At 46.1% G+C, this 15,321-nt stretch overlaps 1 protein-coding gene across 1 annotated transcript in view; it reads left to right on the top strand.

Annotated features, from left to right (window-relative positions):
- Positions 1-15,321, top strand: part of pygl (phosphorylase, glycogen, liver) — a 228,092-nt gene that overhangs the window by 134,515 nt on the left and 78,256 nt on the right. The window contains exon 10 of the mRNA XM_086003162.1: positions 4,723-4,869. Coding sequence (XP_085859288.1) covers positions 4,723-4,869 — 147 coding nt within the window. The remainder of the gene's footprint in view (positions 1-4,722; positions 4,870-15,321) is intronic.

Here is a 15,321-nt window from a genome sequence, read left to right as displayed (position 1 = left end):
GGGGTAAAGGGTAGCTATTCAGAGTGGCATAAGGTGGGAAGTGGTGTTCCACAAGGATCAGTGCTGGGACCACTGTTGTTCACAATTTATATTTACGATTTAGACTTTGGAATCAAAAGCACAATTTCTAAATTTGCGGATGACACTAAGTTGGGGGGGATTGTCAATACTGAGGAGGACAGCAACAAATTACAGGAGGACATTAATAAACTTGCAGAATGGGCATATAATTGGCAAATGAATTTCAACACAGATAAATGTGAGGTATAAAATTTTGGTAGAAGAATAGGGAGGTCACATATTACTTTGAGGGTGCGATTCTGGGTAGGATAGAACATAAGAACATAAAAAATAGGAGCAGGAGTAGGCCTTTTGGCTTTTCGAGCCTGCTCCGCCATTCAATAAGATCATGGCTGACCTTCTTCCTCATCTCCACTTTCCTGCATTATTCCCATATCCCTTGATTCCCTTAATATTCACAAAAAAAGGAGGAGCAAAGGGATCTCAGAGTACAAATACACAAATCACTAAAACTAGCAACACAGGTTAACAAGGCCATAAAAATGGGTTTATTTCTAGAGGGATAGAATTAAAAAGTGGTGAAGTTATGGTAAACTTGTATCGAACCTTGGTTACACCACACTTGGAGTACTGCATACAATTCTGGTCGCTATATTATAAAAAGGATATAGAGGCACTGGAGCGGGCGCAGAGAAGATTTACAAGGATGATACCAGAAATGCAAGGGTATACCTATCAGGAAAGGATGAATAGGCTGGGTCTCTTTTTCTCTTGAAAAGAGAAGGCTGAGGGGGTGACCTAATAGAGGTCTTTAAAATTATGAAAGCTTTTGTTAGAGTAGATACAGAGTGTTTCCACTTGTGGGGAAGAGCAAAACTAGAGGCCATCAATATAAGATAGTCACCAAGAAATCAAATAGGGAATACAGAAGAAACCTCTTACCCAGAGAGTGGTGAGAATGTGGAACTCGCTACCACAGGGAGTGGTTGAAGCGAATAGTATAGATGCATTTAAGGTGTGGTTATATAAGCATATGAGGGAGAAAGGAATAGAGAGTTATGCTGATAGAGTTAGTTGAGGAAAGACGGAAGATGGCTTGACTGGAGCATAAATGCCGGCATGGACTGGTTTGGCCGAATGGCCTGTTTCTGTGCTGTAATCCTATATAAAGCGTGCAACTGAACTGTACCAAGCAGAAAGCCTGTTTTGCGTTTGATTATCTCAAACAGTAGGGTTGCTATAATTGGACTCAGTGCCTCAGGCTAAGAAGACCTAAGAACATAAGAAATAGGAGCAGGAGTAGGCCATTCGGCCCTTCGAGCCTGCTCTGCCATTCAGTGAGATCATGGCTGATCTGCTTCAACTCCATTCACCGGCCCTATCGCCATATCCCTTGATGCCCTTACTAGTCAGAAATCTGTCGACTTCTGTTTTGAATATACCTAATGACTGAGCCTCCACTGCCCTCTGGGGTAAAGAATTCCAAAGATTCACCACCCCCTGTGTGAAGAAATTTCTTCTCATCTCAGTCCTTTATCTTGAGGCTGTGGCCCCTGGTTCTAGACTCTCCAGCCAAGGGAAACATTCTCCCAGCATCCACCCTATCAAGCCCTGTAAAAATTTCGTATGCTTCAATGAGATCCCCTCTCATTCTTCTGAATTCAAGAGAATACAGGCCTAGTTTACTCAATCTCTTCTCATACGACAGTCCCGCCATCCCAGGAATCAATCTTGTGAACCTTCGTTGCACTCCCTCTATGGCAAGTATATCCTTCCTTAGGTAAGGAGACCAAAATTGTACACAGTACTCCAGGTGTGGTCTCACCAAGGCCCTATATAATTGGAGTAAGACTTCTTTACTCCTGTACTCAAACCCTCTTGTAATGAAGGCCAGCATACCATTTACCTTCCTAATGGCTTGCTGCACCTGCACATTCACTTTCAGTGACTCATGTACAAGGACACCCAGGTCCCTTTGAGCATCTGCATTCCCCAATCTTTCACCATTTAGGAAATACTCTGACTTTCTGTTTTTTCGACCAAAGTGGATAACTTCACATTTATCCACATTATATTCCATCTGCCATGTTCTCGTCCACTCACTTAGCCTGTCGAGATCCCTTTGAAGCCTCTTCACATCCGCTTTGCAACTGACACTGCCACCTAGCTTTATATCATCAGCAAATTTGGAAATGTTACATTTAGTCCCCTCATCCAAATCATTGATATAGATTGTGAATAGCTGGGGCCCAAGCACCGATCCTTGCGGTACCCCACTAGTCACAGCCTGCCATCCTGAAAAGACCTGTTTATCCCCACTCTTTGTTTTCTGTCTGTTAACCAATTCTCAATCCATGCTAGTATATTACCGCCAATTCCATGAGCCCTAATTTTGTTCACCAGCCTCTTGTGTGGGACCTTATCAAAGGCCTTCTGAAAATCCAGATACACCACATCTACCAGTTCCCCTTTGTCTACTCCACTTGTTACATCCTCAAAGAACTCCAATAGGTTTGTCAAACAGGATTTCCCTTTCATAAATCCATGTTGTCTCTGCCCAATCTTACTATTAGTTTCTAAGTGCCCAGTTATTGCATCCTTTATAATAGATTCCAGCATTTTTCCAACTACTGATGTGAGGCTAACAGGTCTGTAGTTCCCCGTTTTCTCTCTCCCTCCTTTCTTAAATAGCAGGGTTACATTTGCTATCCTCCAATCTGCAGGAACCGTTCCAGAACCTATAGAATTTTGGAAGATGACAACCAATGCGTCCACTATTCCAATGGCCACCTCTTTCAAAACCCTAGGATGTAGGTCATCCGGTCCTTGGGATTTATGGACTTTTAGTCCCATTAATTTTGCTAGTATTGTTTTTTTACTAATAATAATTTCTTTAAGTTCCTCATTCTCGTCACACCCTTGGTTTTCTCGTATTTCTGGGAGGTTTTTTGTGTCTTCCTCCGTGAAGACAGAAACAAAATATTTATTAAATTTCTCTGCCTTTCCTCATTCCCCGTTGTAAATTCTCCCACCTCTGACTATAAAGGACCTACATTTACCTTAGCCAGTCTTTTCCTTTTCACATACCTATAGAAGCTTTTACAATCTGTTTTTATATTTTTCGCTAGTTTGTGCTCATATTCCATTTCCCTTTCTTTATCAATTTCTTGGTCCCCCTTTGCTGATTTCTAAAAAGATCCCAATCCTCAGGCTGACCGCTTTTTCTGGCAACTTTATAAGCTTCCTCCTTTGACTTAATACTAGTTTTAATTTCTTTTGTTAGCCATGATTGGATCACTTTTCCTTTTGGGTTTTTATGCCCTAGAGGAATATATGTTTGTTGCAAATTATTATTTGAATGTTAGCCATTGTATGTCCACCTTCATACCTTTTAGTGTAGTCTCCCAATCTACCATGGCTAACTTGTCCCTCATACCCTTGTAGTTTCCTCTGTTTAGATTGAAGACCTTAGTTTCAGATTGGACTACATCACTCTCAAACATAATGTAAAATTCAATCATATTATGGTCACTTGTCCCTAAAGGCCCCTTTACCACAAGATTATTGATTAGCCCTTTCTCGTTACACAGTACCAGATCCAGAATAGCCTGTTCCCTGGTTGGTTCCTCCACATACTGATCCAGGAAACCATCTCGCATGCATTCCAAGAAGTCGTCCTCCACACCATTGGTGGTAATTTGATTTGCCCAGTCAATATGTAGATTAAAGTCCCCCATGATTACCATATTGCCCTTGTTACATGCACTTCTAATCTCTTGATTGATACTGTGCCCTACATTACCATTACTGTTTGGTGGCCTATACACAACTCCCACCAATGTTTTCCGCCCTTTGCTGTTTCTTAGCTCCACCCAAACCAATTCCAGTTCTACATCACGATCTGCCGAGCCAAGATCTTTTATCTCTACCTGTAATGTATGTAATGTATATATACCTTAAGGGAGAGAACTACTTTTTACAGCTCCTGTATACTGTAGTACCGGCAGTGACCACACCTGTATATAAACCCTGAGTAGTGATCTGTACAGTTAGTTCTAGAGTAACCCTCATTCAGTAAACACCTGTTGATCGTTCCCTGCAGTCTGTTGTCTGATTATTGAAGGACACAACATTAAGATACATGGATATAACACTACCGTACCGATCTCATCCCTTATTAACAGCGCTACACCACCTCCTTTTCCTTTTTGTCTGTCCTTCCTAAATGTTGAGTACCCTGGAACATTCAGTTCCCAGCTTTGATTGCCCTGCAACCATGTCTATTAGTACCATTAATTCATCCACCTTGTTGCGAATGCTACGTGCATTTAGATAAAGTGCCTTCAACTTTGCCTGTTTAATATTTTTCTGCACTTTGACCCTCTTTACTGTTGGCCTCTGTTTCTGCTCCCTACTATCTGAAAAGAGTCTGGGCAGTCTCAACTCAATTTCTAGAGGATCTGGTTCCATAGCACAAAAGTGCCCTTGATTTGATGTAATTGGCAGCCTCACTTGAGAATGTCAAGTTGATAGTTGGTTGAAAACGAGCTAAAAAAATCATATTTGTGCAGTAGGGGATTGAGGTTTTGGTGAAAACACATTGAATGCTCAAAATGTTTGTTAAACATTAAATATGTGCACTACAGATCAGAAACTGAAATGAACATACCATGAGTAGTAATAACTTGTGACATTTTTCAGGCCTGGATTATCACCACGAATACATTTGCATATACTAATCACACAATTTTGCCTGAAGCCCTTGAACGCTGGCCTGTGGCCCTCTTTCAGAAACTGCTACCCAGACACCTGGAGATTATCTATGAGATTAACCAGAGGCATCTAGATGTAAGTGTGTGATCTAGCAACATGTTTTAAGAATGTTTTTTCATTTTGTTTTTAAATCCTGTGGGAAGGGAGTATGGGGGCACTTTGAGCTTCTAAATAATGCCAGAGTGTAGCCAGCATAATGGATTGCACAACATCATTTGCTAAAACACTGATGCTGGCGAGACTGGGCTCGATTTTGTGATTGGGGCGGGCTGGGGGCGTGTCAGCCACTTTTCGTGTTAGCCACCTGACTCCAGTTTGATGTGGGAAAAATATGTGATTTTCACCTAATTGGGCAATTGATTTCCAGCGTGTGGGAACCCCTGGCCCACTTAGTCTTTCCATCCTGAAAGTTGCCTCCGATGACGTCATCAGTGCTGCTGGATTTAAGGCCTGCAAGCAGCCTTGCTTCTTCTGCAGACTGCAAACCTTATGCCCTTTGCTGTGATAGATTCCTCCAGCCAATATGCCCAGCAGTAGGCCAAAGTCTGCACCAAGGTTCGATGACACTGCCCTGCAAGCTCTGGTGGAGGGAGCAAGAGGAAATAAGGAGGTGCTCTACCCTCCCTCAGGGAGGAAGAGGCCTCCCCAGCAGACGAAAGCTGTGTTGATGCAAGTGGCCCAGGAGGACAACTCTTTGTCTATGTGCCGCAGAACCTGGCTGCAGTGCAGGAAGAGGTTTCATGACCTTCTGCACACTGGAAAAGTGAGTATGACTTTCCCATTACCCTCAATCTGATCCCCATTGCCTCTCCTCACCAGCACTCAGCTTTGACAACCTCTTCCTCCACATCCCACTTGACACTGACATCCCTGCACCCTTACCCATTCCCACTCTCTCTATGCTCACATTCACCTAACTATTTGACTATGCAACCCTCACACTCCCTATCACTGTGATGCTATGAAAACAACTTACAACACACAGGGAGGGCCCTTGGTCTTGCCACATCACACCATCTTTGCCTCTTTCTAACCATCAATGATATGGATTCTCTACACTCACTCCTTCATTTTCACTCAAACTCCACTTGTCTCCTTCATTGCAGGAAAAGAGAGCTCACAATGAGAGGGAAAGAGCGAGGACAGGAGGAGGGCCACCCTCAGTAGCCCAGCTCACCCCCTGGTAGGAGGCGGCCCTGGAGATCGTGGGAGTTGAGGAGGATGCGCAAGTGGGGGACGGACAGATGGGTGCATCAGAGCAAGCTGGTGACAGAATAGTTTATCATCTCTCTCATTGACATTGCATGAGTCACTGATAATGATTCTGATGCTCTAACAGATTGACTTTTGATCATCTGCAATATTCAATGTGCATGTAACCTTGTCCTCACATCTCTTACTCTTTCCTTTACGCCCCCACAGGACCATCGAAAGCCCCCGTCCCCACTATCCAGGAGGAACAGCCTGAGCCTCCAGACTCCTCAGAGGAAGCTACAACTTCTGAGGGCGCAGCGTCAGCAGAATTCAGTGCACCCAGCACCAGCGCAGACACTGACACCTCGGTGGTACCTTCGCGAGTTAGTGCAGTGTTGTCACCTGGTGTATCACAGCTCACAAGTGAGCATCAGCAGATGGTGGAGACAGGGACAGCAGTGAAGAGTCCTAGTCGGAGGGCGCAGGACTCTGGCAGCTCAGCTCAGCTGCATGTCGACCCTCTGCCACCGGGTCCATCCAGAAGAAGAGCGGTGCTGGAACTCCAGGAAGAGGTGCAGGAGTCTCTGGCAGGTTTTGTCTCCAGGGTCGCTGTGAGTGTGGAGCGAATGGAGGAGTCCATCGCTAACCTGAGCAGAGCCTTTGCGGAGGTGTCGGCGCATGAACACATCACCACGGAAAGGATGGCAACCTCTGTGGAAAGGATGGCTACCATAGAGGAGAGGATGGCTACAGCCATGGAGGAGCTTAGTCGCCAGGGTCGTGAAAACATGGTCATTGTTCAGAATAGACTGACATCTCTTGAGGAGCGATGGTCAGCTATTGAGCAAACAAACCAGACCTTCAGGCAAGTCCTCAGGAGTAGGACTTCCAGTACAGAAACTGGTCCTCATGGACCCCCTGAATTGCAACAAGGTGCTGTCAAGCCACTTGCTAACTCTGAAGTGGGGCTGACCCATGAGAGGGATGTTGGTAGCATACAACAAGGAAGTGGGGGCTCCTCTCCAAGCGGTCACACAACCATGCCACTGCAGAGCCCCACCAGAGTCCCCACCCAACTCAGATCGGCATCTCAGCCCCTGCACAGCCGCAGGAGCAGCAGACAGTTGCCGAGCCCTCACAGGTTCGCAACCCCAGAGGACGCCCACCAAAGGTGTCGAGACAGGAGCAGCAAGAAAGTAAGCAAGGGGCCTCCACATCTGCTGAAGCCACAGGGGAAGCACCACGTAGCAGCACATGTAAGAGGAAGATAATGCACAAGTAGTCACAAGGGTAGTCACTTGGGTGTAATGTGTTTATTTTTTAAATGCCATCACTTGCTAATTGTCATATAAAATTCTGATGGCAATCTGTTGCAGTTGTGGCGTGTGTCATTTCGCAAATGGGACTTCAACATTGAGGGCTTAGGGCAACTTGCAATTGTCAGTATGGTGGTCAGAGTGATAGGAATCCGCAGGTTCTTGGTCATTGTTGATGGTCTGATAAGAATGTGCGAGGCAAAAGTGTTTGATTGTGCAGGCTAAGCAAATCTGGCCAAGATAAGTGCGTCCCTTGCATCCCGGGCAGCAATGTGGTCGTGCGCTGGCGCCTTCTGACCTGTGCAGCTTCAGGTGGGTGAGCAGCAGCTTGGAGCTCCTGCTGTTGCTCCTGCAGTTGGTGCTGCTGTTGTTCAGGGTTTTGCTGCTGCCGCGGCTTGTCTTCGTCCGAATCTGATGTCCAGGAGGAAAGGAAATAAATGGTTCCCATTCTTCTAGTATATACCTCAGTTGAGGACGCACTCATTCAAGGTGGGGAGAGGGGTTTCCCAGGAGGTCACACTGGAGATGGTTGTCAGGCTCCAAATTTCCACAACAATGAGTAGGCCTATTAAAAGTTCCCCAGACCTGAGACAACAAAGTTCTGCCACCTGCAAATGATGATTGGTGAAAACTCCTTTTTAATGGTGGAGCTGCAGCTGTTAGTAAGCAATCCACTTGTGCTACCGCCAGGTTTCACTGGCGTGTTTCAGAGGAGGCATGCAGAACGTGGGAAATCTGTTAAAATCAGAAAGGCCTCTCCAAATGGGATTATAGAGGCACTTAACTGGTTGTTAAGGGCCTATCCCGCCCCTTGGAGGCGGGATGGAGACGGAGTCAGAAAACTCACATGTGGGAAAATTGCTCGGAGGCGGGATAAAGGCGGGATCGGGCCCGCCCACCAGTTTTTGCAATTTTAACACCTCACGCCTCCAATCCCGCCTCCTCGGGCCTGGCAAAATCGAGCCCACTGTCTTTATATTTTGGCAATGATATAAATTCAATACAGAAATTTGTTTTGTTCTTCGGATATGGGGATTTCCGGGAAAGCTGCATTTATTACCCATCCCTCCGTGTCCTAAGAAGGTGGTGGTAAATCTTCTTGAACTACTGCAATCCTTATTGATGTGCCTCAATAATTCCGAGACTCGAAGGTAGCAGAACAAAACAAGGCTTTTATTAACTTAGAACGAAACACGTAAGCGAGAGAGATGTCGTCCTTCTGGAGACTGAGGCTAGACTGAAGCTAGCTTACAAACGGGGCCAGGTATGGGCGGAGCCCTACACACAGCACATTCCAGCACATTCCAGTATACAATACAGCACATTCCAGTACACAATACAATGAGGTCTGGGGGAAGGGAAATGACACTGAAACCGATCTCAGTCACAGGCAGTGATGAATGGAAATATTTCATCACACTTATGGTGTTAGTCTTCCCTGATGGTGTTAGGTAAGGATTCCAGGATTTTATCGCAGCCTCGATGAAGGAATAGTGATGTATGACCATGTCAGGTTGTGTAACTTGGAGCTAATGACGTAGCAGTCCTTGTCCTTGATGGTTGAGGTCACGGGGTTGGGAAGGGCTATCAAAGTAAGCTTATTGAGTTGCTGCAATGGATGCTGTAGATGCTACATACTGCAGCCACAGTGTGTGGTCATGCATGGGGTGGATATTGAATCATAGAATAGTACAGCACAGAAGGAGGCGAATCAGCCCATCAAGTCTGCGTCGGCTCTTTCGAAGAGCAATCCAGTTTGTCTCAGTCCCCTGCTCTTTCCCCATATCCCTTCAATTTTTTCTCCTTCAAGTATTTACCAAATTCCCTTTTGAAGGCTACTATTGAATCTGTATCCACCACCCTATCAGTCGGTGCATTCCAAAGCCTAACCACTCGTTGCATAAAAAGGTTTTACCTCATGTCACTTCTGGTTCTTTTGAGTCCTATGACTGGGGGCAAATCGAACAGACTGCTCTATCCTGGATGGTGTAGAGCTTCTTGAATGTTGCTATAGCTGCACCCATCCAGGCAAGTAATGAGTGTTCCATCACACTCTTAACGAGCCTTGTAGATGGTGGTGAGGCCTTGAGGGTCAGGAGGTGAGGCAGTCATCACAGAGAACCTAGCTCTTCTAAGCACAAGATATGGCTGGTCCAACAAAGATTCGGGTCAATAGTGACACCCCCAAGATGGTGATGATCCCAGATCTATCTTGAAGAACAGGGTGCACTTATGAACTTCGTCATTCTCGGCACATAATGAGAAATATATGCATCTTGCAGCATAGTTTTGCCTTTTGTGGTTGAAAAGCAGGTAGTTCTTTTAATCTTACTGCCTTTTTTGTTATGGATATCTAAAAGGGTGAGAAATCTCAAAATATAAAATATAATTACAAAAAATGAAAACATTAGGTTAGATTTTTTTCAACAATTTTTGGCAAGCTTAAGATGCTGCGAATGAGTAGGCCTGCTTTTTTAAATTTATATATATGTGGGCACCTGGAAGTGGGGGAGTAAAGTTAACTGCTGCTGCAGGGCTGAGAAGCAGCCAGAAAGTCCCAAGCCCAAAGATGCAATGTAGCGCCTGCCAAAAAAGGCTATATACGTATTTTTACTTGCTGCCTTTCCCTTCTTAGATCCTGCAATCTGAGCAGGCTGGGTGCAATAACTGCGGCCCCCTTGCTGTCAGCGCACCTCCAAATTGATAGCCGCCTGGCATAGATCCAGAAAAATGAGGCAGAAGGCACTGTGATGTCATTTCCACTTTATTAGCATGGGATTTCCATTCATAGAATCAATGGTGGCAGACAACAAGGAAGTGGGGGCTCCTCTCCAAGTGCTCACATGACCATGCCACTGCAGAGCCCTCGGTCAGAGCCCCACCAGAGTCCTCACCCAATTGAGATGGGCATCTCAGCCTCTGCACAGCCGCAGGAGCAGCAGACTGTTGGCGAGCCCGCACAGGTTCACCACCCCTGAGGACAGCCACCAAAGGCGTTGAGACAGGAGCAGCAAGAAAGTGAGCAAGGAGCCTCCACATCTGCTGAAGCCGCAGGGGAAGCACCACGTAGGAGCACGCGTAAGAGGAAGATAAAGCACAAGTAGTCACAAGGGTAGTCACTTGGGTGCTGTGATGTTTTGTATTTGGACCAGCCATCATTGTCATTGTATTATAAACAGATTTGATGGTAAACTGTTGAAATTGTAGCCTGTGTCATTTCACAAATGGGACTTTCACACTGAGGGCTTAGGGCACCTTGCAATTGTCAGCATGGTGGTCAGAGTGATAGGAATCTGCAGGTTCTTGTCCATTGTCGATGCTCTGGTAAGAAGGTGCGAGACAAAAGTGTTTGATTGTGCAGGCTAACCAAATCTGGCCAAGATGAGTACGTCCCTTGCATCCCAGGCAGCAATGTTGTCGCGCGCTGGTGCTTTCTGGCCTGTGCAGCTTCAGCTGGGTGACTAGCAGCTTGGCACTCCTCCTGTTGGTGCTGCTGTTGTTCATGGTTCTGCTGCTGCCGTGGCTGGTCTTCGTCCGAATCTGATGTCCTGGAGGAAAGGAATTAAATGGTCGCCATGCTTCTGGTATATACCTCAGTTGAGGAAGTGCTCAGTCAAGGTGGGGAGAGGGGTTTCCCAGGAGGTCACACTGGAGATGGGTGTCAGGCTCCAAACTTCCACAACAATGAGTAGGCTTGCTAAAAGTTCGCCTAGACCTGAGACGACAAAGATCTGCCACCTGCAAATGATCATTGGTGAAAACTCCTTTGTAATGATGGAACTGCAGCTGTTAGTAAGCAATCCAATTGTGAGGCCACCAGGATTACCTGGCGTGTTCCAGAGGAGGTATGTAGGATGGGGGAAATGTCTAAAAATCGTAAAGGCCTCTCAAAATGGGATAATAGAGGCAATTAAGTAGTTGTTAAGGGCCTTTCCGCGGTGATGCGTTCATGCGCCAATGCCTCCACAAAGGCTCTGCTCATGTGCGCGATGGACTCCTCCATTCGCTCCACACTCAGCGACCCTGGAGACAAAACCTGCCAGAGACTCCTGCACCTGTTCCTTGAGTTCTAGCACCGCCCTCCTTCTGGATGGACCCGGAGGCACAGGGTTGACATGCAGCTGAGCCGAGCTGGCAGAGTCCTGCGCCCTCCAACGAGGACTTTCCACTGCTGACCCTGTCTCCACCATCTGCTGAAGCTCACTTGTGAATTGTGACACACTAGGTGCCAACACTACTCTATCTCGCGAAGTTTCCACTGAGGTGTGAGTGTCTGCGCTGGTGCTGGGTGCGCTGAATTCTGCTGACGCTGCGCCCTCAGAGGTTGTAGCTTCCTCTGAGGAGTCTGGAAGCTCAGGATCTTCCTCCTGGACAGTGGGGACGGGGGCTTTCGATGGTCCTGTGGGGGAATAAAGGAAAGAGTTAGAGATGTGAGGTCAAGGTTACATGCACATTGAATAGTGCAGATGATCTGTTAGAGCATCAGATTCATTTTCAGTGACTCAGGCAATTTCAATGAGAGAGATGCCAAACTATTCTGTCACCAGCTTGCTGTGATGTGCCCATCTGTCCGTCCCCCACTTGGGAATCCTCCTCGATCCCGGCGATTTCCAGGGCCGTCTCCTCCCAGGCGGTGAGCTGGGCTACTGAGGGTGGCCCTCCTCCTGTCATGGCTCTTTCCTTCTTATTGTGGGCTCTCTTTTCCTGCAATGAGGGACACAAGTGGAGTTTGAGTGAGAATGAAGGAGTGAGTGTAGAGAATGCATAGCATAGATGCTTAGAAGGAGACAAAGGACCCTCCCTGTGTGTTGTAAGTTGTTGTCATTGCATCACGGTGATAGAGAGTGTGAGGGCTGCATGGTAGAATAGTTAAGTGAATGTGACCATAGAGAGGGAAGGGTAAGGGTGCAGGGATGTAATTGTCAAGTGGGATGTGGAGGAAGAGGTTGGCAAAGCAGAGTGCTGGTGAGGAGAGGCGTTGGGGATCAGATTGAGGGTGATGGGAAAGTCATACTCACTTTTCCTGTGCGGAAAAGGTCATGAAACCTCTTCCTGCATTGCAGCCAGGTTCTGCGGCTCATTGATATGGAGTTGACCTCCTCGGCCACTTGCAGCCACACAGTTTTAGCCTGCTGGGGTGGCTTTTTTCTCCCTGAGGAAGGGAAGAGCATCTCCTTATTAGAGCTTGCTCTCTGCACCAGAGCTTTCGGGGAGGGCTCATCAAAGCGAGGTGCACACTTTTGCTTGCTGATGGACATGGTCCTTCATACAATTTCCAAAGTGTTTCCAGTCTCCAGAAGAAGCAAGACTGCTTGCAGGTCTTAAATCCAGCAGCATGGATGATGTCATCAGAGGCGACTTTCTGTATGAAAAGACTCATTGGCCAGGGTTCCCACACGCTGGAAATCAATTGTCTAATTAGGGAAAAATCACAATTTTTCAACACTTCACTTCGGAGTCGGGGCCCTGACACGAATCCCACCTGTCAAGCCCCAGCCCGCCCACACTAGCAAAATCGAGCCCAGTACTGCAGTTGGGGCCGAACCAGTGTTTTATACAGGTTCATCATAATTTCCATACTTTTGTACTCTATACCACTATTTATGAAGCCCAGGATCCCGTAAGCCTTTTTAACTGCTTTCTTAACCTGCCCTGCCACCTTCAACGATTTGTGCACACATACCTCCAGGTCTCTCTGTTCGTGCACCCACTTCAGGATTGCACCATTTAGTTTATATGTCCTTTCCTCATTCTTTCTACCAAAATGTATGACTTCACACATTGCAGCATTAAATTTCATCTGCCACATGTCTGCCCATTTCATCAACCTGTCTATGTCTTCCTGAAGTCTATCACTCTCCTCCTCACTGTTCACTATACTTCCAAGTTTTGTGTCATCTGCAAATTTTGAAATTGTGCCCTGTACACCCACGTCCAAGTCATTAATATATATCAAGAAAAGCAGTGGTCCTAGAACCAACCCCTGGGGAACACCACTGTATACCTTCCTCCAGTCCGAAAAACAACCGTTCACCACTACTTTCTGTTTCCTAACACTTAGCCAATTCCGTATCCATGCTGCCACTGTCCCTTTTATTCCATGGGCTTCAACTTTGCTGGCAGGCCTATTATGTGGCACTTTGTCGAACGCCTTTTGGAAATCTATGTACACTACGTCAACTGCATTACCCTCATCAACCCTCTCTGTTACCTCATCAAAGAACTCAATCAAGTTAGTGAAACACGATTTGCCTTTAACGAATCTGTGCTGGCTTTCCTTAATTAATCCACACTTGTCCAAGTGACTGTTAATTTTGTCCCTGATCACTGTTTCTAAAAGCTTCCCCACTACCGAGGTCAAACTGACTGGCCTGTAGTTGCTGGGTTTATCTTTACACCCTTTTTTGAACAATGGTGTAACATTTACAATTCTCCTGTTTTCTGGCACCACCCCCGTATCTAAGGAGGATTGGATATTATGGCCAGTGCCTCCGCGATTTCTTCCCTCAATTACCTTAGCATCTTAGGATGCATCCCATCCACACCTGGTAATTTATCTACTTTAAGTACAGCCAGCCTTTCTAATACCTCCTTTTTTATCAATTTTCATCCGATCAAGTATCTCCGCTACCACCTCCTTTACTATGTCTATGGCAGCACCCTCTTCCTTGGTGAAGACAGATGCAAAGTACTCGTTTAGTACCTCAGCCATACCCTCTGCCTCCATGAGTAGGTCTCCTTTTTGGTCCCTAATCGGTCCCATCCCTTCTCTTACTACCCTTTTACTATTTATATGCCTATAGAAGACTTTTGGATTACCTTTTATGTTGGCTGCCATTCTATTCTCATACCCTCTCTTTGCCCCTCTTATTTTCTTTTTCACTTCTCCTCTGACCTTTCTATATATAGCCTGATTCTCAGATGTATTTGCAACCTGACATCTGTCATACGCACTCTTTTTCTGCTTCATCATATTCTCTCTCACTTTTGTCATCCAGGGAGCCGTGATTTTAGTTGCCCTGCCTTTCCCCCTAGTGGGAATGTACCTCAACTGTACCTGAACTATTTCCTCTTTAAAGGCAGCCCATTGTTCCATTACAGTAATGCCTGTCAATCTTTGATTCCAGTTTACCCAGGCCAGATCTGTTCTCATCCCACTGAAATTGGCCTTTCCCCAGTTAAACATTTTTACTCAAGATTGCTCCCTGTCCTTCTCCATAGATAATGTAAACCTTATGATACTATGATCACTGTTCCCTAAATGTTCACCGACTGACACTTGCTCCATTTGACCTACCTCATTCCCCAGCCTCCTTGAAAAAGTGTAACATCCCCACCGACACCTGGGAATCCCTGGCCCAAGACCGCACAAAGTGGAGGAGAAGCATCCGGAAAGGCGCCGAACACCTCGAGACTCTTCGCCGGGAGCAAGCGGAAGCCAAGCGCAGGCAACGCAAGGAGCACACGTCAACCCAAGCACCCCACCCACCCGCCCCTTCAACCACCGTCTGCCCCACCTGTGACAGAAACTGTAGGTCCCGCATTGGACTCATCAGTCACCTGAGAATTCATTTTTAATGTGAAAGCAAGTCATCCTCGGTTCCGAGGGACTGCCTAAGAAGAGAAGAGAAGAAGATTCCCCAGAACCAGATCCAGCAATGCTTCCTCCCTTGTTGGGCCGGTAACATACTGATCAAGAAAGCTCTCCTAAACACACTTCAGAAATTCTTCTCCTTCTCTGCCCTTAACGCTATTACAATCCCAGTCTATATTAGGATAGTTGAAATCCCTCATTATTACTTCTCTATAGTTCTTACACCTCTCTGTAATTTCTCTGCAAACTTGCTCCTCCATATCTTTCCCACTATTTGGTGGTCTATATAATACACCTAATAGTGTAATGGCACCTCTATTATTTCTTAACTCTAGCCATATAGATTCTGTCCTTGACCCCTTCAGGACATCCTCCCTTTCCAGCACTGTGTTATGATGTCACTTTAGCTGTTTTGCAGTTGTT

The sequence above is a fragment of the Somniosus microcephalus genome, chromosome 12 (assembly GCF_052327205.1).
Source record: "Somniosus microcephalus isolate GS21.2 chromosome 12, FLI_Smic_1.0, whole genome shotgun sequence".
NCBI classification, from domain to species: domain Eukaryota; kingdom Metazoa; phylum Chordata; class Chondrichthyes; order Squaliformes; family Somniosidae; genus Somniosus; species Somniosus microcephalus.
Note: the sequence above shows the minus strand (reverse complement) of the source record. Positions and strands in the feature narration are given on the sequence as shown.